At 36.8% G+C, this 24,868-nt stretch overlaps 1 protein-coding gene across 1 annotated transcript in view; it reads left to right on the top strand.

The window, feature by feature from the left end:
- Positions 1 to 681: 681 nt before the first annotated feature.
- The window catches only part of Arsj (arylsulfatase family member J), a 74,680-nt gene continuing 50,493 nt past the window's right edge, over positions 682 to 24,868 (top strand). Inside the window, exon 1 of the mRNA XM_074041588.1 lies at positions 682 to 2,558. Within this exon, the coding sequence (XP_073897689.1) occupies positions 2,161 to 2,558 (398 nt within the window). The 5' untranslated portion in view covers positions 682 to 2,160. The remainder of the gene's footprint in view (positions 2,559 to 24,868) is intronic.

The raw sequence follows: 24,868 nt of genomic DNA, 5'->3' as shown, positions 1-24,868 counted from the left end.
TGATATTCAAGACTGTCAACACATGTTTGGAACTTTAAACTCACATTTCCATATATGTCTTATAAAATGGACCATCTCTTCCCAGACCAACCAGAATGGCTTTAAGGAATAACACATGCTGGTAGACAGAAGGCCTACACATGCTAGCAAAATTACTGCATAAAGAATCATCCTGTATTCCATTTTTACCAATTAAGTAATTAATTGGTATTAATTAAGTTTCCATTTTTACCAAGTTGTGCTGAAGAATTCAACAAGAATGTTAGCAACAGCAGAGAATTAAAAATAAAAGACCAAATGAAACCTAGACTAAGTCATGAATTGAAAGACTCTAATCTAACATGTTATAACGGTAGGCTCAATTAAAAAAAAGTGCTGAAAAAATTGTGAAGAAAACCATACCTCAGTGTCACGGTTTTGCTAAGAGGCGTTGCTTGCCTCTTCTCTAAAGGGATACCATGAATCTCGTTCCTGCCTTTTAGCAATGCTTTAAAGTACTACAATTCTAATAAAAGTAGTTGTATTTTCTCATTCAAGACAAGTTTTTTTTAATGCCTTTATGAAAGGAAGAAGGGGAGAGAGAGAGGAGAGAGAGAGAGAAACTGGGGGGGGAGGGAGGAGAGGAAGAGAGGGATGAGGAGAGGAGGGAAAGGAAGGGAGGGAACTACTGAGGAAAGGAGGGGAGAGAATAGAAGCTCCCGAAATTATTGGATGCGGAGCAGTGGTTTCTTCATATGTCAGAATTCAGACTGGCTACGCGGTTCTTGCGGGTGAAATGTGTAATTCCCTTCCTGTCCACGTTCTTGGCTGGAGAAACCCTGTGATTAAGTTTGAAGAGAGGAAACAGGAGCGGGCAGTTGTAATATCTTCCCTTAGGAAGAAGCTAAGGAGTAAATCAGGCTGTAATGGTCGAAGAAATTCAACTTTAAAAGTTCTAGTTGTCACTGTCAAAACAAGAAAACTGGGCGGAGAGAAAAAGAAAAGGAAAAAATGAGACGGGGGAGAACAAGGGGTAGAAGGACTAGTGGAGGAAATGCAGAAGAGGAAGGAAGAAAGAGTATGTTATGCAATTTGCTGATTCTCCTCTGTCTCACTCGCTCCAGAAGCTTGAAAAGGTTTGGGATGGGCAAGAGGGTCCTTGGTCCACAGACCCAGAGAAAACAACTTCCACTTCACCCTTCCTCCTTCCTGCCGTGGTCCTTTCCCCCTCTCGGGATGATGAAGGGCAGCAGGCGACACTCTTGGGAAGCAGTGGCCTGGCGGATCCCCCTGGATCCTGGAAGGCCCGCACAGCCTGCAGCTGTCCCTGTGCCAAAGCCACCTTCCCTGTCCATCCTCCTCGAGGAAAAGAAACAGGGCAGCCTGAGGCTCTCAGCCGGCCTTACCCCCTCCCCCTCTTCCTGGGGGAGCTGAGGCAGAAAGTTCTGTGATTCACCGGCGAGAAAAGAGGGAGGAGGCAAAAGAACTCCGAGAGCCAAGACTCAGTAAGTTCGCGCAAAAAACGCACACAGCTTGCCGCGCCTGGCTGCGCGCAGCTCCCTGCGGAGAACGAGTGGGCTCGGCCAGCACCGGCCACGGGCCTAGGTCCCCACGCACTCCCGCGACAGGGACAGAGATCCGCGGCCCACGGTCCTGCAGGAAGGGGATGGTTAGCAGTGGCGGGAGATCAGGAAGCCGCCTGGTGAGTGTTGGGGAGACTGGCAAAAGCCTAGGAGACCTGGCAAAGTGGAGAAGGTGATCGGTTCCGGGCAGTTTGTCATTCGCAGGGGACAACTTCGCAGTGTTTCCAAGGTGTTGGGACCGCTGCACCGGCTGCCATCCCACCCCGCTGCGTGCGCGCGTCCAGGACATACCGGTTCCCCATCGTGGAGGACACTGTTCTTCTCCTGAGAACTTTTGGGTGGAGATATTAACTTTTTTGTGGCTGCTGCTCTAAGCAATGAGGAGGAGGAAAAAGTGAAACCTGCTAGGGAAGTTTGCCGGACGTCCCATCGGTCAAACCATCACTTCTAGATTACAGTTGTGGGGCTTGGTGACAGCGGAGAGGCGCGCAGACTTGCTTTCCATCCGGTGTGTCCGCCCTCCTGCTTGCATGTGTGCGCCAGGGGCGGCGCGGGGTGCTGGCTTCTGCGCCTGGAGTCTCGGCTGGGACCCGAGTGAATGGCCCCCAGGGGCTGCGCGGGGCCGCCGCGTCCCCAGCCTCCACAGGCCTGGGTCTGGCCTGGAAAGATGTTAGCTATGGGTGCCCTAGCAGGCTTGTGGGTACTCAGCCTCCTCACTTATGGTTACCTGTCCTGGGGCCAGGGCTTAGAGGAGGAGGAAGAAGGGGCCTTGAGAGCTCAAGCTGGAGACAGACCAGAGCCCAGCGGAGCTGCCACCTCCCAGCCTCACCTCATCTTTATCCTAGCGGATGATCAGGGATTTAGAGATGTGGGTTACCACGGATCTGAGATAAAGACTCCTACTCTTGACAAACTCGCTGCCGAAGGAGTTAAACTGGAAAACTACTATGTCCAGCCTATTTGCACACCATCCAGGAGTCAATTTATTACTGGAAAGTAAGTGTTACTACTTCTTATTTTTATTCCTTGGAGAAATCTTAAGTATTTATTTAAGATTCAACTCCTAATTTAAGGGAATAATATGGGGAACGACTGAATAAATGAATGAATAGATGAATGACTGAACAATGTATGGTGTTGGGTTGTGGTATTACAATGGGTGTCCTGTTAATAATCTTGACAACCTAGTCAGTAGTCATCTTCTTTCCTCACAATGAGAGAGCCACCTGTGAACTTTTGAATGCGATCAGGACTTGTAACATTCATCTAACAACTGGAGAACTTCAGAATCCTTTCCTGTCTTTTCTAGTCTTATCTAGTCTTTTCCGACTTTTGAGTATGCTTAGACTTTGTTTCAGATGTCACAGTAGAATTCATACTCACCATCACTGATAAGAAAGACGACCAAAATTACTGTGCAACCCTTGATTTTTTGCTAAATCTAGCATTGGGTGGTCAAAGCCACAAGTCATCACAGGGAGAAGAAGGGACACAAAAACACATGGAAGGTAATATAAAATATGAGCTGTGCACATGACTCTGCTTGGGTCTTTGATGGATCATTTTTTCTTACGGTATCACTAATGAGGCCATATTTAATTCTCAAAATGCAATTCTCAAATTGCAATGAAATTCCATGCTAAATGCTCAACAGGTACAGAATTTCATCTGAAGTTTTCTGCTGCTTTTCCTGTGTCTGGAAATTTTCTGAGTAACTAACAAAGCTAAGATTATTTAGATGCTGAAGTGGAGTGTTTTTAATATTATCCTCACTTTGCTTAAGGTGTTCTTTTACCCTGACAGAATATGGGCTGCTGTAACTGACTTTACTGTGTAAATTCAGTCTGGAATGGAAATAAAGTGGGAGGGCCAAAGGTCAAGCTACCTGTACAGAGGTAGAACAGAGGCCTTGGTGGATTCCATCCATGAGCCTTGTGATTTCAGTTGTGGGACAGAGAACCCTTCCTTCTGTCAAGTTGTTCTTGGAATTGGATCTCGTAAGAGTAGCCAGTGTCCAGTGGAAAAATAAAGACTACAGTAGTTTGTAGGAATCTCCGTCTTGCAGACTTTTTGCTTACAGCATAATTTCCACTGCTTAGAAAACTGTCAAAATTTAGCAACACTGCCAGAAAAAAAATACCCTATCCTTAGAAAGAAGAGGAGGAAAGAGAGAAAGATCTCAGTATACTTCAGAGTCATTTTAAAGGCTAATCATGGCATCCTAAAGTCAAGGGGATTTAATATTTATAAAGGAGCAGATTGTTGGCTGGAAAAATGACAAGTCCATCTGGTAGCCTGGAGGTCAAGTTTTTCATGTTTAATCTTGACCATCTTTATATTTGGCTTATGAATAAATGTGTCATAAAGCTTCTTCAACTAATTTACAGAATTGAACTTTGAACAAATAGCCAACAATACTTGAAAAATATGTAACTGAATTATGTGATTTTATTTTTACCATATATGTTCAAGGCTTTGCACCAAAATAGAAAATTTAGTTCTAAATATCTTGTACTGATAAAATACTTGGGTTTTATCTTTTTAGTCTTTATGTTTACTTAATAATATGGAGCAAAAACTAAGCTAGAAATATTCCTAATTTTTTCTCTTTGGTCAAAGGTTGACTCTTCTGTATATTCAATGCAGTCAGACATTTAATGAGAAGATTTGTCTTCATATTAAAATTTCCTATTCAGCATTTTACAACAGACCAAAGTTTAAATAACTACTATGATTTGCCTTAAATTTCTACTTGAATTAAACAGTTGATATTGTTTCACTTGCAGTTCTTCTTTTAGATAAATTTCTGGAACTTTCCTTTAACTGAACACAGATGTATGAAAGAAAACAAGTATAGAAGTTTAGTTCCAGTCTTAATATTAATAAGGCAAGTTCCAGAAAATATGGTCACTTATCCTCTGAGTAAGCACATATCTGATTTCTGGATCCTCTAAAGTAAAAAAAGGAAACAACAGAACCTAAATCTACTGGATTATTTTAATGGGGAAATGTGACAGGATTCAAGTATGCTTCATATGACTTAACAAGAGTTTAAATGACCAAAGATGAATTTACTTTTGACACTATTAACCAAAAATCCCTCCTTCCCTTTATATTTTGCAGGAACCAATATGTAAACAATCTTTTTTCTGATGCACACATCTATAACAAATTCCAGATTCTTTTACTAACTTGTATCTTACAAGTGTGGACATAGTAAAGTCAGCCCATCAATAAGCATTTGTCGCATGCACTGTATGGGAGCTATGAGGAACAAACATGGAGCCCTAATCTCTGGATAGTAGTTCTTAAATTTGAGTGTGCAAATTGAACCATCTAGAAGATAGCTAGAATTTCTGGGCCCATCCAGTGATTCAGCTTCAGTAGATGAGAGGTTAAATCTAGAAATAACTACTGATTTAAAGCATGATGTCAGGTTATTCTTATGATAAGACTATAGTAATAAAGAGCACTGGCATTAAATGCTAGCATCTAGTGAGTGGTCACTGAGTTCTGGGATAACGTATTTTACATGCATTATGTCATTTAATGCTTACAAGGTAGTAGCTAGTGTTTCCATTAGCAATGAAGCAGCAGATTCCAAGAGGGGGATACTACAGTGGCTTTGGTCATCAGATTCGAGAAACGCACAGCACTCTAAGGTGTTTAGAATTGGCCTGGTGAAAAAAATAAAAAGTTGACTGAGAAAGCAGCTGCCTCCATTTGATTGATTTCAAGGTGATTTTCTTATTGTTTAAAAAAAGAATTTTCCAAATAATGACACGGAGAAATGACAGCATTTTTTCTTAAAAGAGAACATAATGAGACTGGAGGTGTGGCTCAAGTAGCAGAGGGCCTGCTTTGCAAGGATGAAGCCATGAGTTCAAATCCCAGTGTGGTGGGGAGAGAGAGACATAATGAAGGCTTCAGAGAGAATTATAAGTTTGTAAAATTTAGACATGCATTTTTGAGGAGTTTGGAGTAGGAAATACTGGCTATTTGAACTGAACTCATATGTTTGACATAATTTTGTGTTTTTACTATTTTGCTATCACTTATCCCACTTGAAATGCCATGATGATCATTTTAACAAATGCAAAGGTAACTCAAATAATGTGCCTCTGGAATAACGTATGTGATAAATTCCTTTCACTTAAACCAACTCCTGGGAAGTTGGTATGGTTATGGTGTCTCACATCTATAATCTCAGCCATTTGGGAGGTAAAGAAAGTAGGATCACAATTCAAGACTAGCCCAGGCAAAAAAGTTAGCTGGACTCTATCTCCAAAAACAAGCCGGGTATGGTGGTGCATGCCTAAAATTCCAGCAATGTGGGAGGCATAGGTTATAGGATCTTAGTCAGAGACTGATCTGGGCAAAAAGCTCAAGACTCTATCTAAAAAAATAAAGAAAGAAAAGAAAAGGTAAAAATGGCTTAAGTAGTAGAGAGTTTGTATAGCCAGAGTAAAGCCCTAAGTTCAAACCTCAGTACCTCATAAAAACAAAAACACCAAACCCAACTGCTGCACCCTGTCAATGATAATCACTTTCCTGTCTTCTAACACCTTACATTTATCTGTCTGTTATTGATCTTTATATAAATGGAACTACAATGGAGGTGTTACTTTATGTCTGACTTCTTTCCTTCAGCACTCTAAAGTGTTCCCATGTTGGTGCCTATGTGTATACAATTTGTTCATTCTCGTTGTTGGATAGTGCTCCTTTGTATACATTTACTATTAATGATTTATCCATCCTACTGTGAGAACATTTGGGTAGGTTGCAGTACTGGTCTGTTATGAATGGGGCTGTCATAAACATACTAAATATGTTTTTGATGAACATGTGTGTGCATTTCTCTTGAGTACCTATCAAGAAGTAGAACTGCTCCATTACAAATATCTGAACATACAGCTCTTGTATGGACTGCCCAGCAGCTCCCAAAGTGGTACTTCCATCCACACTGTCATTGCGAGTTTGTGGAAAAGCACATCTTTGCCGACATTTGGTATTATCTCTCTTCATTTTAGTCTTTCTGGTCCTTATGTGCCACTACACAATCCTTGTTAAGACTTGCATTTCCCTGATAAATAATGAGGTTGAGTAAATTTTCAGAAGTATTTAGTGAAGTCTTTTCCTCTTTAGGTGATTAGTTTCTCCTTATCAATTTGCAGTAGTTATTTATATATTCTATTCCTTTGTCACATATTTGTATTTCAAATATCTTGCTAACTCTGTGACTTGCTTTCTTACTCTCTTAATCATATGTTTTTGGTGAACAGGTTTTAATTTTATGGTGATCCAATTTACATTCTTCTTCTTTTCATGTCCTGTTTAAGACAGTCTTATCTATACCATGATGATTACAATAGTCCATTTTTTACCTAAAAGGTTTATTGCTTTAGTTTTACATTTAGATCTATAATTCATCTGGAATTAGTTTTTGATAAGGTATAAATCAGAATTCAAGATAGTTCTTCTTTCCTATATGTATCCATTTTGTCCACATTTTCATTAAAAAGACTACACGTTCTCTACTGCCCTGCACCTGCTCCATAAATCGGGTGAATGTAACTTTCATCTGTTTCTGGATTCTATTATGTTTCATTGTCTATCTTTATGCCAATACTGCATTCTCTTAACTACTATAGCTTTATAATAAATGTTGATATAGAAAATGAAAATCTTCCTGTTTGTTCTGCAAAATTGTCTTAGCTGTTCCTTATCAGTCCATTCATTCTAATGGAAAAGTAGAGAAAATGGATGTAAGATGCAAATAAGTTGGGGTATTTGTTTGGGGGGAATATGAAGTAGTTCTCTTCTGAATTATACTACTTTATAAGTAGAATATAAGTGTGACCACCAGCTAAGAATGAAGATCTAGAAGTTTAAAAAGAGATATACAAAATATTTTTCCAGGATAGTAAGAAAGTGAATTGAGTAGAGAAATTCAGTAAAATTATTGGTCAATAATGAATACACACTTGAGACTTCTAGTCATAAATTTTAACAATCATCATTTGTTTGTTTTTCTCCTACCATACTCAGGTGCTTATGTGAAGGAGAATTATAATTGAAGAGGTGGTTTTGAGAAAAATTGTATATTTCACAACTGAGTAGACTGGTGGATCATGGATTCTGAACATGGAAAGGAAGAAAGGAAGGGGGGGTTAATGCTGTCTAAAAAAAATAGCACCCAGGGGTTGATGACTTGAATGTCTTAATGGGGGTGAGGTGAAAACACAACAGTAAATTTGGAATGCTGAAATGATAGGTAATAGTGAAGTATATGGTTGAGACCAAAATTTTGTAAGTTGTACAGTTTTTGAAAAAGATAGGAGAGTGAGTGCTAAAGTGAAATGGAGGAAGTGAGGAAAGCAAGGCATTAGAAGGACATGGTGTTGTATGGACCATATCTGTGGACATTTAGGTCATCGTAAATCACAAGAAAAGTAGTAGAAAGGGGGCAGTTGCCAATGCTGATGTCATCTATGAATGGGGGATCAGGAAAGGGACTGTAATTGGCTAAAAGACTCTAAGAAGAAAGTTACTAAGTCTAGTCTGTTATGCTGCTTTTCAAAGGAGTTGTGCTTTCAGAGGGAAACAGGAACAAAAAAATAGTCTACAAGTGCCAGCAAGGAACTAAGAAGATACCCATCCCTGCTCCAAGCTCTGTGAGAACTGTAAGGTGGTGAAAGACCATCCTTAAATTGAGATTATGACAGAAACAGATGTCAATCAATTAGAGCAGAAAGGCAGAAAGGTAGAGGAATGCCCAGGAAAGAGACAAGATCAAAGGAGAATTTCCAAATAATAGACTTTCAGTAATAGCTTATTGGAAAGGTTTGGAGAGTTGGGATATAGGGAGGGATTGAATGAGAATTTAGGAAGGAGACATTTAGAGATTTGAATCACAGCAGACATGTTGGGAAAATTGGATTTGTGGTGAAGACTTAAATAATGGAATTCCTATTCCAAAAACTCTTCAGGAAATAATAAGGGGTTGATTTTCATGATAATCTCTAGAATCCGATTGAGCTGGGCCTCCCACCATCCATCATGAGCCATTGCAACCACACTGTGTCAGTCAGAAGTTCCTGGGGCTTAGTTTGGCCCAGGACGATAAAGATCCAGGTAGGCCTCTCTGTATACTGCCGAGGGTTACCAAGACAGGGGAACATGTCTTCCAGGAGTTTTCTCAATTTATGTTATGCTAGTTTTACAAATCCTGAAAAACAAACTGTTTGAAATGCTCTCACAGTAGAAAGAGTTAGGAGAAAGTATAGGGGAATAGGGTTTGGTTAGTTCATCTCTTTGGCATCTCAGCTTACATTGTAAGTGTCAAGGTGATGCACGCTTCCTCTTCCATTCTTATACCTTTATTCAAGGCCTAGTTTTAAGTAGCATTCTATATCTAAGAAATTCTATACCCAATAAATATCAGTTACTAACAGTTCACTTACTATCTGCATAAATATTTAGTTCATATTTAGACATTTAGAGAAATGTAAATTTTCGGTTAGATGTTCAGAAGAAACAGGCATTCCTTCAAGTCTTACTTCTCCTTTGGAATATGAACATAACAAGTGGAAAGGATGACTTTCAGTCCTTAAATATGCATTTCATAAGGAATGGCTCAACAGTCAAGACCATTCAACAGATAGTTGCCTATTCCTATTTGACCCTGTGGATTATTGATAATAGAAGCATGTTCAAGCAAACTATTGACATACCTGATGATCGAAGCCCCTAATTTTAAATGAGTCTTTTAAAAAAGATATCCTTTCAAATAAACATCCATTCAGGTAATACTGTTGGGTTTTCCGTGTAGCTGCTCTAGAAGTGGAAATTTATCCAGGTGCACAGAGCTAAGAACATCTGTTTTCATCTAATGACCTTTTTCAGAGATCAAAGATGGATGACCAAAAGACTTGGAGCTCCTGCTTTTAATGTGGGCTCAGTATGAAAGCTTCTTTTATGTCAAAGTTTGGTTTCAATCTTGGTTTTTTCCTCTATGGTAATATTCTAGAATTAATTTTGATTTGATCTTTTCCTGTGTTTTACTGTGATATATAATTAGTTTGTTGAAATGTTCTTTTATCATTTTAGTTATTAAAAATTCCCAGTAATGTTACCTCATTCAGGCATCTATTTCTCTTGTGTTCTCTATTATAATAAATAATAAATTTCTGCTTCTAAGTTTTACCCCTTTCCTCTTACTAATTTATCCAATGCATTTGCTTTACTAAAGCATGACTCTCATTACATCATCCCTCTCAGCACACACCTTCCTTGGCTCCCCACTGACTACCAAAAACAGGAAGAGATTAATTTTTACTGAGGGCCTTTGTGTGCTACTTGCTTTTAAAGTATCCTGTTACTTGATCTTCACATCCACCCAGAAAGTAAACTGTTTTTATTATTTTCAAAATATTATTTTGAAAAGATTAAGCAAATGTCTTAATGTATGGATGCCATATAAAAATTGTAGAAGAATTATATAAGTTTGTTGTGATCACAGTTTCTAAGCTTCAAAGCACATATTTGAATTTGAACTTCTATGGCTTCAACAAAACCCTTATTGTTTATGTCACCCCATTCAGCCTGCCACATAAATTTCAAGCACCTTAGTATAGTCTTCACACAATTTTTGAATCCTCTAGCTCTTCAAACTTTCCACACCAGAGAAATAGATGGTTCACAGTTCTCTGAGTACATCTTGATATCCCTCTCCTTTTGCTCATACTGTCTTCACTCCTTGAAATTCACACCCTTTTTCTTTTTGCCCAAATGCCAGCCACTCACTAAGACTCAGCTTAAATATCACATTTCTCATACAGCTTTCCATGATTCTTTAGCCAGAAATAATTTATCTTAACGATGACCTCTCATAATTCTTTTTATAACTGTCTTATTAGGCATGATTTTCCACTCATTCGCAGCTATTACTGAACCTTTTACCACCCTTGCTGGTCCCCTGAGAAGCCAGACTCTGATTTATAGTCTCCATAAATCTCACAGCACCCAATCCAGCACTCTGTACTAAGACAAGCTAAGTAAATGTGTGAAGAGTGAGTGAATGAAATGAATAAACGATTATTTACTTCCCTCTGGCAGGCAATGCAATTGAGCAAAAATAGCATAAGAATTTATAGTGAGGAAATCTGAATTTCAGTAAGCACTGATTCAACAAATTACTTACTGACCTTGAACAAGTCATTTAATCTTCCTGAGACACACTTTTCCATCAGTAGAATAGGAATAATGATCTTATTTACTTTTCCAGCCTCAAAAGTCATCTCACTGACCAACTGAGGTAACATAATAGAAAATACCTTGAGAATGTTTGCATATTATATAACTAAGTAAATTTTATTTTAAACCTCATCTCCATGATTTTTAATCATACACAAATCTTAAAATAACTGGCTATCTATTCTTTTTAAAAGCTTTCCATGAGTATAGCCATGTCTCTTTTTTTTCCAATTTCAATGTCAGTAACAAGATATATTTTAGTGTATATATCTGCCAAGATTTTCCAGGTCGCAATGTTAGTTCTGAGATATCCTGGAGATAGTTAGTTCTGAGATGTGGGGATTTTGTTTGTTTGCTTGTTTTTTGTTTTTAGTTTCTGCACTTGCAGACCGTTTCTGTTGTTATTGGTTGTCATGTGTGCCAGATCCTGCTGGAAACCTGCTAAGCCTGGGACAAGTGAAACATTTAAACAGTGATGTTAAATGAGAAGAACTGAAAAGAGGATAATGGAAAAGCCAGTGGCAACTTCAAATTTCTTCAACTTATTTTATTTTACTTTACATTTAATTTTCTCTTACCTCTTCTTATTTTATTTGTAGTACTGGGCTCTACCATTTGAGCCGAGCCTCAGACCAATCATTAATTTCAAAATATTTTATTAAATAACCTTATGTATGGTATTCAGTTTTGAATACCAGCTCACACCAAGGGCCACCACTCAATATGTACACACACAAAAAGGTCTGGAATTAACACATTGTTCTAGGTTTCATGGAGATTGGACTTCATGTGCTTTGTGATCACCATTTAAGTAACCTCTTAAATGGTTATAGGGCATATTGCATCTGAATCCACATTCCACAAACTTTCTGAGTGAAGGTTCTGCAATACAGTTGAAATCTTCCCACTCCACTGCTTAAAAATTTTAGTTGCTCAATACAGTTGAAATCTTCCCACTCCACTGCTTAAAAATTTTAGTTGCTCAATACAGTTGAAATCTTCCCACTCCACAGATTAAAAATTTTAGTTGCTCACATTTTCTCTGAGCTACAGCCCAGTTCCTGAGAATTACACATAAGGACCTGCAAAATCCAGTCTTTGATAAGGTTCTGGTACAATCTCCCAACACTTCTCCATTTATTCCCGCTTTGGGGTCAAGATGCCAATACTTTCCCATAGGACTATGTCTCCTTACCCTATTTCCTTGTAGACAGATCCCTTTGCTAAAATGTTCTTTGTTTTCTTGTGTCTTCATTCTCTTCTGGGAAAACTCCATTGCATCCTCCAGAGCCTCTACCACCCTCACCTCTCCTCATACCAAGGAGAGATGAATTGAGTGTATTGTTCACATACCCCAAACTCCCATGGGATCTTCTGCATACCTCTAGTTCAATTTTTATGCATATTGTAATCACCTACCTCTTTCTTCCTAATCCCCAGATGTACAACAATGCAATACTTATAAACTCAGCACAGAGTCTAATTTTAGAATTAGAGAGGCTGGGTGTGGTGGAATGCATCCTGAACTACATAGTAAGATTCTGTCTCAAAAAGAGAGAGACGGGGGAGAGAGAGGGATGGGGATGGGGAAGAGAGAATGGGAGAATAGTAGTTAAAAGTAAGGAATTTGTGTGATGTCAGACTTAAATTTATGCTTCAGATTTGCCATGGGAAGTGGGAATGATAAACCCGAACCTGTAAGGGCTTATCAGAAGGATTGGTAGGATTATATACATAAAGTACTTTGAAAAGGGCTTGCTATATAAAAAACCCATGTGACATTGATAATCTTGGTTATCTTCAGAATGAGTAAATTTAAGCCATCCCCAAAATAATTAACATTTGTTGATAAGCAGACTCTCATCAAATATTTATTCAATAGTTGTTTTGAATCAAGTGAAAAGCTCTAAATGAGAAAATATTCAAAAATATGTTAAGGGTTTTATGGTTGACATGCTTGAGCTCATACTGAATTTTAGAAACTTTCATTTTTGTTCATGAACTAGTACAATGGCTTGAAATTTAAAAGGAATGTTCTGATTTAAGACTCATTAGCATTCATGTCATCATTGCTCATCAACAGTGATTTGATGGTATGAGTATTTCATAGTTAGGTGGACATAGATATTCAGGTTGATAACAACATTGAATAATTGTTCTAGTATAATTTTAAATGATCATATTCAGAGAAAGCAATCATGTTAAGTGGAAGTTATTTGAAAAGCAGTAGGCATTGGATTGAAGATGTAGGTCTATGCACCAGCTCCCCATTTAACTGAAACTTTAGCTTACTTAAAGCCTACAAGTCTGCTCATCAAATGAGAAGAATGAGAACTTAACACACTACTACTTTCTGTGGTTTTCTTATTAATGGGATGATTTGATAAAATTCCGTGGAGCATTGCCTGACATATCATAGATGCTCAATACATTCTAGTTTTCAGTTTAACTGAATTCTTCAGCAGGGTTATTATGAGTATAATAATATTATACCCTCATAATAATATTATGAGTATAAAAGTGAAAATAATCCCAAAGTCTTAACTACTCTTTTTTTTTTTTGCCAAAATGGGCATATGAAGAATATTTATCAGAAATTATGTCCATACTGATGATTGAGTTTTTGCCTTTTTTAATATACCCCAGACCTCTGAAATATTATTTCCAAATTCTACATCTCTTTAATCTTCCAATATCCTCTCATCAGCTCATTACCTTCCTTCAAATTGTCATTGAAAGAACAGAAACCATAATAAATTATCTCATTTACCAACCTTAAATTTATGAATGTACCAACATTGACAGCCATGTTTTCTGCCTTCCTTCCTATAGACAGTGATTGATTAATCAAAGACACAGACTTCCTCAGCTTCTTCCATCCTCAAGACTTGATTCCTACAATTTCACCCACTATGTCTCCTTTGTTATTGATTTTCTATCTCTACTAAATCATAAATTTGTTTAAATAACTTCTATTTAAAAATTAACAAAACCAAAGTAAACAACACAGTTGACCCAACTTCTCTGCTCGCCTACCTAGCAAAAATTAATGACGTTATCTGTATTTGCTAACTCCATTCCAATTATTTGCCTATGCTCTATTAATCTACATTATAAATTTAATAGTGTACTTATAATAATTAATTTTTGCTGTAAATAATCTTTACTATAATTTACCAAATTTTTTAGTAAATCTATAATTTGTTAAACAGTTATGAAAAGATAGTACCATAATCTTAAATCTGAAGAACTCAAAAAGTTCTAAATTGCTTTATCAGTCTTCAAAAATTGACTTCAGGTTTGAACATCATGCGTCATAGCCTTTGAACACAGCAGGTCTTTGCACATAATAAATGTGTTTGAACTGAGTAACCCAGACTCATCAAATTAAATTTTAATTTGGTTTAGATGTTTTTTACCACATTTGAAATATAAACTCAAACCCTTAAAAACAAATATTATACTTTGATCCTAGTTTGGTTGTTTTTGTAACCCTATGAATTCTAACTTAATCATACTTTTTTCTAACTAAAGGAATTAAAGATTGCACTTAGTGCTACAGAATATATTTTGTGCATATTATTTTTTAACATATAATCTTCCAATATATCTATTTTTAAATATGTGTGTTTAGTCTGGTGTAGGTGGCTCACACCTGTAATCCTTAGCTACTTGGGAGAGGATTAAGGTTCAAGGTCAGCCAAGGCAAATAGTTGGCAAGACCCTATCTCCAAAATAATCAGAGCAGGACTGGAGGTGTGGCTCAAGTGGTAGAGCCCCTGCTTTGCAAGCGTGAAGACTTGAGTTCAAACCCTAGACCTACCAAAAACAAATAAATAAATAAAATGTGCTTGTCTACCCCTGGATCTCTCTACATATTTTCTAAGTCTCAAAACTGTGACGGTAATGACTGTCCACATTTTACACATGAAGAAATCAAGCTCAGAGAAATATGGTGTCTTGGTAAAGGTCCCATAGTAACTAATGATACTAGAATTCTGACTCCAGCACTGATTTTTCTACTACGTTACTGGGATGGTTGATCCAATGGGTTTGGTATAACCACACAGTTTATCTTTGAAGTGCAAATCAATAAATTCCTTTTGTTAATCCAATAAAGCAACAACAGGCTAAATAGATATGGTTATTCTAAAAAAATTAATTTTCAAACTAACTTTCCCACTTTCCCATGCAATTTTGGAAAATTGGAATAACTTCTTGTTCTTCATTTGTTTTGTATATAATTAAAGATGACAATATTAGTTTACCTTTCAGAATTTCTAATATTTAAACCACTAGCCAGACTACACTTTCTCATAATGAGAGATGAAATGTCTTAGTATTTTATTACTATAGTATCTTAAATACTCATAAATACAGATTCTCATAGGTATTTAATATACAATTCCAGTTCTATTTTTGTTACTGTGTTTAGAAGCAACAGTTATCTAGCTCCTATAAAATATTTTATTTTGCATTTGAAAAGTTTTGACAATTTCTTCATGTACATTGTTGATTCCAACAATCACTTAAATATTAACAATTACACATTTAAATAATTAATATCTAATTGAATTAGATATTAAGCAGTGCATAAGAATTGCATGGAGAATTTATTAAAACATTATTCCTCTGCTCTCCACCTTAGAAATTTTATTTCAAAGGGCTTAGGGTAGAGCCTAAGAGTCTGCATTTGCAATAAGTCCCATAGTGATGAAGTCACTGATCTGGGGACCCCACAATGGGTAACACAAAAATAGGATTCTGGTTTTCAATCCTCCCTGGCTGCTATTACTATCTTCATCTCTTATTTTTCACTGCCATTTTCTTAACACCTACCATATGCACATAACTTATGTACTATTCAAGTAGCAAGTCAGTTGACTCGTGTTTGACTCTACATACACTCTGCAATTGAAAGCTTGGTTCAGGTCTCACATCCATCTTTTAGAAGACACATGGTCTCTATTGAAAGTGTTTCTTTTCTCCCATAAGATGAATGATAAAAAGAGTTTCATTTTAGGCATAGCAATTGGTTCGAGAGCAAAAAACAATGGAATTTCTGAGAACTAAATCATGAAATTAAAGTTATTAGGAGATTTAATATTTGGACTATTCCTCTTTTTGAGCTTTTATATGACAATGCAACTTGAAGGAAATGGATGGTTATTTTGGAGTCTTGCTTGAATAGGTTGTTTTAAAAGCTATGACTTTGACCTAGTTTTCATCATTTTCGTGGTATGTACATATATATCATACATACATACCTGACATGAGCAACTTAAAGGAGGAAAGATTTATTTGGGTCCACAGCTCCAGAAGTATCAGTCTACAGATCTTGCACATTGATTCTGGGCCTCTGGTAAAGCAGAACTTCATGGCAGTGGGAGTGTGTAGACAAGGAGTTTCTCACTTCATGACAGATACAAAGCAGAGAGAAGGAGACAGGAAGGGGCTGGGAACAAAACACCACCAAGGACCTACTTCCTCCGGCTAGGCCCCCTTCCTAAAGTTTCTAGAACTCACAAAATAGCACCACTAAATGGCAAACTAAGCATTAACCATGAGCCTTGAGGGGACATTTATAGCCATATGTATCATAATTTCCTGAAGTGTTATAACAATCTGAATTAGCTAGAGAGTTCACCAACATTATGTATCTTTTAAAGAAAATTGGATTAATCAAGGGTTATTATTTCTCCATTTTATAAATGAGATTCCCATGGTAAATACATAGCCCTAGGAATTCTATAAGGGAGAAAAATTTACTGTCTAATTTATAAACCTTCACAAAACTTTCCACTACCAGTTAGTGGTTCCTGATGTGCTGATCCCAGATTTAGTTGGTCTTGGGTGTAATTCCCTGAAATTCATTCATCATTCATCATTTGATATTCAGTTCTAAGCACTGGAAAGCATGTAAGTTCATAAAACCTACAAAAGTCCTTGCTCTCATGATATTTATATTCTAGTGAAAGGAGACATAAATGAGTAAAATGTCTTGTATTCTAGAGGTTAATATGCTCTACAAAGGACAATAAGATGAAAAGGGAATATGGAGTCACAGTGGGTTAAGGGCAATATTATAGTGATCAGGGAAAGTCTCACCAAGGAACAAGGCAAGTGAGAGAACTCTGTATGCAGCTGCTTTGAGTGGAAGAATGGTAAATTCATAGTCCCTTGACAGGAGCGCCTTTAGTGTGTTCAGGTTCCATCAAGAGGCCAGCCCACTAAGGCTGCACCAGAGAGAGAGGGAAAGAGGTCAAAGCAGTTATAGAAGTCAGATCTTGTAGTGCCAAGTCCCCAAACTCTCCCTCTGAGTGAATGGTTGTCATTGGGGGCCTGGATCATAAGGGTGACATGATCCAACTTAGGTTTTACAGAATGACTTTACTGGCTTTACTGTAGAGGTTGTAGAGGTTGTATTTGCATTAGGAAGACCTGTTAAAGAGACCCTGATATTAACCTGTGTGAGAGATAATGGGTATAGAGAAGAGTTATGAGAGGGGTGAATTCTAATATATTCCACAGATAGACCAGGCAAAAGGTTTTAATGAACTCCAAATGAGAGGTTAAGAAAAGAAGGTGTATTCCTATTATTGCTTATACTTTGTCTTCAACAAAATTAGAGATAAGGGCAAAATAGTTTCTGCCGGGTAGAGAGGGGGTGGGGGGGAGAGGGAAGGGGTGGGGGAAGATAAGGTGGATAAGGGAGGGCGGGGAAGGGGGGAGAAATGGCCCAAACATTGGATGCACTTATGAATAAAATAAGTAAATAAATAAATTTTTTAAAAAAAGAAAAGAAGGCATAAAAGTCCACTTCAAGGTAGCTCAACTATGAAAATAAAGAACATTTTTCAAGCAGATAATCACACCTTTCCACAAGTTATAGCAATCTATTTAGTAATTACATTTTTCACTTTAAAGTCTACCAAAAATAATATAATAGGTTTTATAGTTTGAGGAATTGCAGTTATAGATATTTTCTTTTTTAACTTGAGCATAGTAGATGGGTCAGAATGCCTGCATCTGAGTTGTGGCCACTTACTAATATTTCAAAAGAAGTCATAGCAGTGCAGGTGAATTCGTGGAGGAGGGGTGCCATAGCAGGGCAGGAAGTGCTAATCTGACTCAAGGCTGCCCCAAGTGCATTAACTGGTAGGTAAACTCACCATTCTTCATCTCTTCTCTGCCTCACAGGCACAATGCACATTCTCAACACATTCACTTGCTCAGATGAGAATAGGAAACCACCAAGATGTACCCAGGTGTGAACTTAACATTCGATTTCCATAAAATGAAAATGCTGCTACTTTAGGCTATTATTTTAAATATCAAATGTTCACACACACACATACACGCACTTCTCCCTTTCTCTTGGATCCACATCATGGCAACAGAGTTTGGGTTATAGTTGGTAACTGGCTCTACATTTGAATTTTTGGAGTTATGATATTTAGAGATTTACTTCTGGTAAATTTTTTTTTTAACTGAGGCACACCCTTTTCGTTTCTCATTTTAAGATGGCTAAAAATATGTCATTTGCTTTTATTTTTAGAAAAATCTTTTTTGCGTAAAACTTTTCCACATGGTGATCTCTTCTTTGTTTTCCAGGAGCAAAGCACTTACTAAACAGTTTATGCACCACCCTGAGTAAGTTGTATTACTGCCATTTTCTGCTATTGATTTTCTGAGCCAAAGAGTTAACAGCTGTGCAGACACTAGGAAATTTTTATTGAGATGAATATTTGTTTCAGTGCATTCATCTTAGTTACCACACCCAGTTTTGAAGTAAAAATATGCAATCTCCATCTGATAGAACATGTTAGCCCAAGCATTCCTTTTCTTGGATTTTAAAGGCAAGCAATGTAAAAAAAAAAAAAAAAAATCTCATTCTTATGCAAAAGAAAATTTTTCAGTTTATTTCTTAAAGAATCCTGAACCTAAGGAATCTTTTTCAGTTTCAAATTCCTCCTCTGAATCCCTTATTTGAAATCTTAGTATAAACTTTGGGCAAGCCATGTTGTCCTGTGCTGTAAGTGCTATTTCACTTCCCAAGTGCTGGAAACCTCCTCCAGCCCTGTGCAGCCATGAGTGTCAAGTCTCCCTGCTGTCTGAGTGAGAAGGGCACTGTAGTCTCTTTCTTCCAAACTTTGGGAGACCTATATTAGCTGGCAGGTCTGCACATGTTTGTGTGCCATAGGTAAATTGGCTTATTTCCTTCTTGGACTTAAAACTTGTTTTATGATTTACACACTCTTTTTCACTGTGGAACTTTTCATTCAAATGATTTCTTTGATGGAAAAACCCAGTACATAAAACAGATGAAAGTAGAGCTGCTGGCAGTTGTCTGCACCAACCAGCCACATCCTTCCAAGGCAGACTCAGGGCACTTCCGCCTCAGCTCCAGGACTCCTGGGTCATTGTTTGAAACAGTGTTTTTTTCCCCGCAGCATATCATGGAAGATAACTTAATGGCTTAATACTACAAGTGAGTAACATACTGATAATATAATCATGTTCAAGAAATAAGAATCAAATTACAAAATATAAAAATGACTTAGCAATAGCAAAAAGACACTACTGATTTCTGCAATAAATCTTTTATAAAGAAGTGCTGATTCTATTTTTACAAAGTATGACTTTGATGCATATACCAGAATGAAGTACAGCTATCAAAGATGAAGCAGTTCAAAAATTATCTTACGGTATTGTAGTGCTACAATGGAGGTGGGTGTGCAACGCTTTAGCATCCAATCCACGGTACAGGGAGATTTGTGAAAAATAATAATGAAAGAGCAATATCTGAAAGGTAGAGAAGATTTCTCAGATGTCACACTTTCATATTTTTCTCTTACAATCCAATGCCATTTCAATAGCCCAGTAGAAAAGAAAGAGTATAAGAAAACTATTATTTAATAGCAAAGTGAAAGATAAGCACATATAGGAAACAACCACATAAAATATGTTCTCCATTGATGTGTGTTTTGTAAAATGCCTGTTACAAGTTACTGTCAATGACTCATTTTTACCATCTCAATATTGCCTTATTATTATTTCATCAATGTCTCATCAATTTCCTAAGCATACATTCCCAAATCAGTAGAAAGTTATTGGGATGAGAAATAAGAAACTGAAATAAAAATCCATAATGATAACAGTAAAAATGTAAAAGAGAACAAAAGACTCAAGAGGCATTCAGTGGCAAAAGCCACATTACTTAATGTTCCAATGAATATCAGCTTGAAATAAGAGAGGAAACAAAAGACTTCCAGAAAAAGTTCTGTTTGGATGGCTGGTAGAGCATAATAACATTAACCAGAACAGAGATAACCAAAATGCAAGATGGGGATTATTCTGACTTTAAACTGTGCCATTTGGCTTCATATTTTCATTCCATCTTTCATAAACCAAATGCCATTTGATAATATGCTATGATATAAACACATTCTGGTGAAACAGTTAATCCCATGTTGGCTATCATTGCCAAATGGTCTGAAAAACTTCATGGTAAGTTAATGTATAGTAAAACAGCAGCTGTCTATAAAGTTTTTGTTTAAGTGCCATACTTTATTATAATCTCCTTAAATAGAAAATGATAAAACTAAGGTTCTCCTGATAAAAGCTATGCATTCAAGAATGATAAGACATGAAAACACTGAACTATTATTTCTGTCTTACCCTAGCATCTCATAACAGCTAAAAATTCTGTTCCCCATGAGACTGTGAAATTGTTCACAAGTTTATATATGTCCCTCTTTTCAAATCTTTAAGTGTCTCAGAGTACTTTATTACTCTGACTCATGCTTGGCCAGATGATTTAATAGCAGGGAATTGAGTCACTAAGTCAGACCAAATCTGTGCATTCGAAACATTAAGCAGAAGATTTTTTGAAAGGAAATGTCATGCATATTTAGAGGCAAAGCCGTTAATGAGATGGAACACTGGGCTGAGAGTAAACAGAAATTATTTTCCCCCACAGTGTACTGTTGGATTATGGAGTTTGTGTTCTATGCAAGCCACTCCGGAAAGTACCCAAAGCAACTTGAGGCATATTACTTAATATCACAATGTTTACTTAAAAAGAAATGTTCTTACAGATAGTCCCAGTCATTATTAAAATTTTTATTGTGTGTTAAAATTGCCCTTTTAAGGAGAAAGATCATTTTTATCCCCCCACTCCCAAAACACAAATGGCTTAAATTCTGTAATGTTATTTAAAAGGATGAGGGGATAAAACTGGAGAGAACAGTGTAAACTATGCGAGGGATTTGGCCTTGAAGCAAAGGAAAGAGACAAATGCCATGGCAATCACAAAGGCAGGGGGTTCAAAAGGAAGGTATTTTCTAGAAAGCCACACATTTGAAAGTGTGAATGAAAGCAGAACAGAAGATGAAGGAGAATTTGTGGAAAGTAAGATTAAAGAAATGGGAGAAGTACATTTGTACCACGGTCACCCTCTTCTCAGCCTATTAGGATTTTACTTATCTTTAAAGATCCAGGTAAATGCTATACCCTTCTCCAATCCTCTATGCCTGAACTCCGTATATATACATTTATATATATGTAACAAATTATGCAAGTTAATATCCATAAAGGAAAACATAGCCAGTCAATGATGTAGGACCTGGTCTCTATCAAAGCTAGACCTTTGATTATCACAGGGGTCCATGTGGGGGTAATACGGTACAAATGAAAAATTAATTAACATATTCCTTAATTTTCCTCCACACAGGTAAACATGAGACCACATTCTGTCTTTAGTTGTAATTGTTAATGACACTGTTCATGGTGCTGGTAATGCCTCTAATTTTTAACAAGAATTTTGTTTTTATACTTTTCCCCCACTAGACTAGACTTTCATAGCACAATACTTTCTGCAGAGGAGCATTCAATGAGATGACTGATTTTTCTTCTCCTCTTAAATCAGACTGCCTTATTTAATTCGAGCTGCATCAGAAGAACTGGTGGTCAGCTTTCTTTTGTAGGGGATGTTTGGAAGGAGAGAGTCAGAGGGAATAAAGGCTCCTAGCAGTGGCAACAGCTGGAAGGCATCTCTAATTAGATTCCAAGCAAACTAAGGCTGTATTTAGAAGTTTCCATATGCTGGCTTACAGTTTCTTTTTAAAAGGTTCCCAAAACAACATGCAAATTAAAAAAATTTGTTGCACTTGTATATTGTCACTCAATATGAAATTGTTTTTCTTGAGCACCTTAGCATGGAATTCAAAATGGAAACCACTAAGTCTTAACTTAGAAGGCGTTATCCAAACAGGATGTCTTATGTCTGTAGGCTTGCTCCATGTGCTATTTATTCATAAAAGTTTTAAGACTGCATTACCTCATAAAATTAAGAGAGGTATTCAAGCTTGTAAGATGAAATTCTAGCTTGCTTTTAAGTTTTTTCTCACACAAGCAATTTGTAGTCTTTGTTGCAAGTTAATGTTACTTTTTTAAAAAGAAGCATTAAAAGAAGCAAATCACTATGTTCCATATGCAAACAAATGAGTCCCATGAAATAGGAAAGCACATGTTGTGCCCTTGTGATTTTGCTTTTGTGCTCAATAATAGAGAAAGGGCTTGGCTTCCTGGGTAGCGTTCCTCAATGTTCTAGCCTGAAAAGGTTGACTTAAGATTTCCCTACTTAAAGGAACCAAAGATTACATTTGTTATAGAACAGCAACTTTAAGGATCTACTGCCATTCTCAAATATGTGATCATTCTACTTGGTTTTATATTTTATTTTCCAGTAAAATTTACTGCTTATTGACTTTGTAAACTTTCTCTTTTCTGTTCACTTTTCTCAGGAAAGGTCTCTGAAATTAACATTTTTAAAAGAAGGAGAAACATCTATTGTGTAAGGATGCTAATGTAGATATTTAAATTAAAAATGGTGGTAATACCTTTTGAAGCAGTCAATTCCAAGGGATCAGTCATCCTGAGGCCTCTATGACTGTGAATTTATTGTGTAATGAATCCTCCCCAAGGACCTCCTCCCATAACTGGTCTCCCATAACATTTCATGTTATGGGCTGCCCACAGTCCTTAAACACAGTAACCATTCTGAACAAAAATGCCTCCTCTAATTTGTAACTGCATAAATAATTCTGTAGGTTTGTTTTGCCACTAGCATTGTAACCACTGTGAAATGGCCCATTGCTCCCAGTCTCATCTGTCAGCCATTTTTCCTCCATTAAGCCACTGGAAATGTCTTCCTACATTATACATCACAAAATGTCTTCAAAATGTGTCTATTTATTGGAGCTCAGAGAGTGACAACACCTCCTTTTGGTATAAAAGACCCTTCACACATCAGCACCTTGCTGCCTTTCCAGACTCCCTTCTCACCACTCCACACCTATCCCACAATCTTGCAATAAGCAAGCAGCACTTCATGGATTTCTTCTATCTCATACCTCTGTGTCTTTGCATAGGCTGTTCCTTTTGAAGTGCCTTTTACCCATTTCTCATGCTGTAAATGTATGAATGACCCTTCAGAACTCAAATCAAATGTTACTTCTTCACTTATTTCTTCAGACAAGTTTCTCCTTTTCAGCTGGCTATTTTTTCTTTTTAAGAAATTGTTGTAGTGCTGAGGATCTAACCCAGAGCTTCACACATGCTAGGCAAGTGCTCCACCACTGAGCTGCATGCCTACCCTTCCTTACATTTGCCAGCGCAATAGCACATATTGCTGTATTCCCAAGTGCACTTTGAAGTCTTCAGTGATCCTTAGAAATTTAAATTTGCCTCAGTATCTGGCAGTGCTTGGCATAAAGCAAACAGCCAATAAATATTTATTAAGTGAATGTGTGTTTCCACTGATTTCAAATATATTTATAATATTTCTTGATATTTTTGTTTTTAATGTCTTAGATTCCTATCTCCTATTCTTTCTGCTTCATGATTAATATTAAACTTTTCACATCCTAAGAGAACAATATTTTAAACATATCCATAAGAAAGGGAGCTATATTATGAATAATTTGAATCCTAATGCATTTTGATCTATGTGTATATTTTGATGAAGTAAGTTTTATCTCATTTGCTTTGAGAATCTCTACAAATTCTATTCTCCCTAATATATTTTAACTTTTGTTCAACTTGAGTCTGGAGCTCAATAAATGGTCAACTTCCCCAATGCTGGTTTATAAAAATTATTATTATACCTCAATCCATTTCTATTAACTTGTTCCATCCAAAGTTGGCTAACAGAAAAGAGTCAATGAATATTTAATTATAGTTTGAATTCCACCTTCTTCTAGCTAATTAGAGAGTAACCTAGTTTAAGCCAGTTGGAAATCTGAACACAAGAAGAATAAGGGAAAAAGAGAATTATCATTAGCTTGTAAGCCAAACAGCTAGTATTTGGGTAAAGTTAGCATGGAAATATAAATATAGATGCTGTATGTTTTCCACATATTTTATATCCATTTGGTTTTAATCATTAATGTATCTTGTAAAAAAACAGTAATATCTCCATCTTACATAAATTTCAAATCAAATCTTTCAAAGCCATAAGATTATTTTGTCTTAACTAAATTTACTTGTTATAAATAGAATTTTTATTTGCCATATTTCATTAACATATTAGTATTCTAATCAAAATGGGGTACAATAGCAGAGTTTAAGTTATCTGCTGTGTCTTCTCATAAGTATTATGTACTATTGTTATCCTGGAACAATTGGGGATGACCCATTTTTTTCTGCCACAGCTTAGGTTCATTTGCTTAGGTTAAACTGGAGTTATAAGTGAGCTCAAAAGGTGTGTTGGGTGGGGGGTGGGAAGGGCCCACAGTGTTGCAAGCCTGCAATCCTAGCTGCTTTGGGGGAAGGAGGGTTTCCTGTCACCCATGTTTGTGGCATATTCAAGATAGTCAAATTATGGAGTAAACATAAAGTGCCCATCTAGAGATGAATGGATAAAGAAAATGTGATATACATACACAGTGGAGTATTATTCAGTCATAAAAAGAATGAAATTGTATCATTTTCAGGAGAAAAGATGGGACTGCTGATCATCATGTGAAGTGAAACAAGTCAGACTCAGG

The sequence above is a fragment of the Castor canadensis genome, chromosome 9 (genome assembly GCF_047511655.1).
Source record: "Castor canadensis chromosome 9, mCasCan1.hap1v2, whole genome shotgun sequence".
In the NCBI taxonomy this organism is placed as follows: domain Eukaryota; kingdom Metazoa; phylum Chordata; class Mammalia; order Rodentia; family Castoridae; genus Castor; species Castor canadensis.
This window is presented reverse-complemented; position numbering and strand designations above follow the sequence as displayed.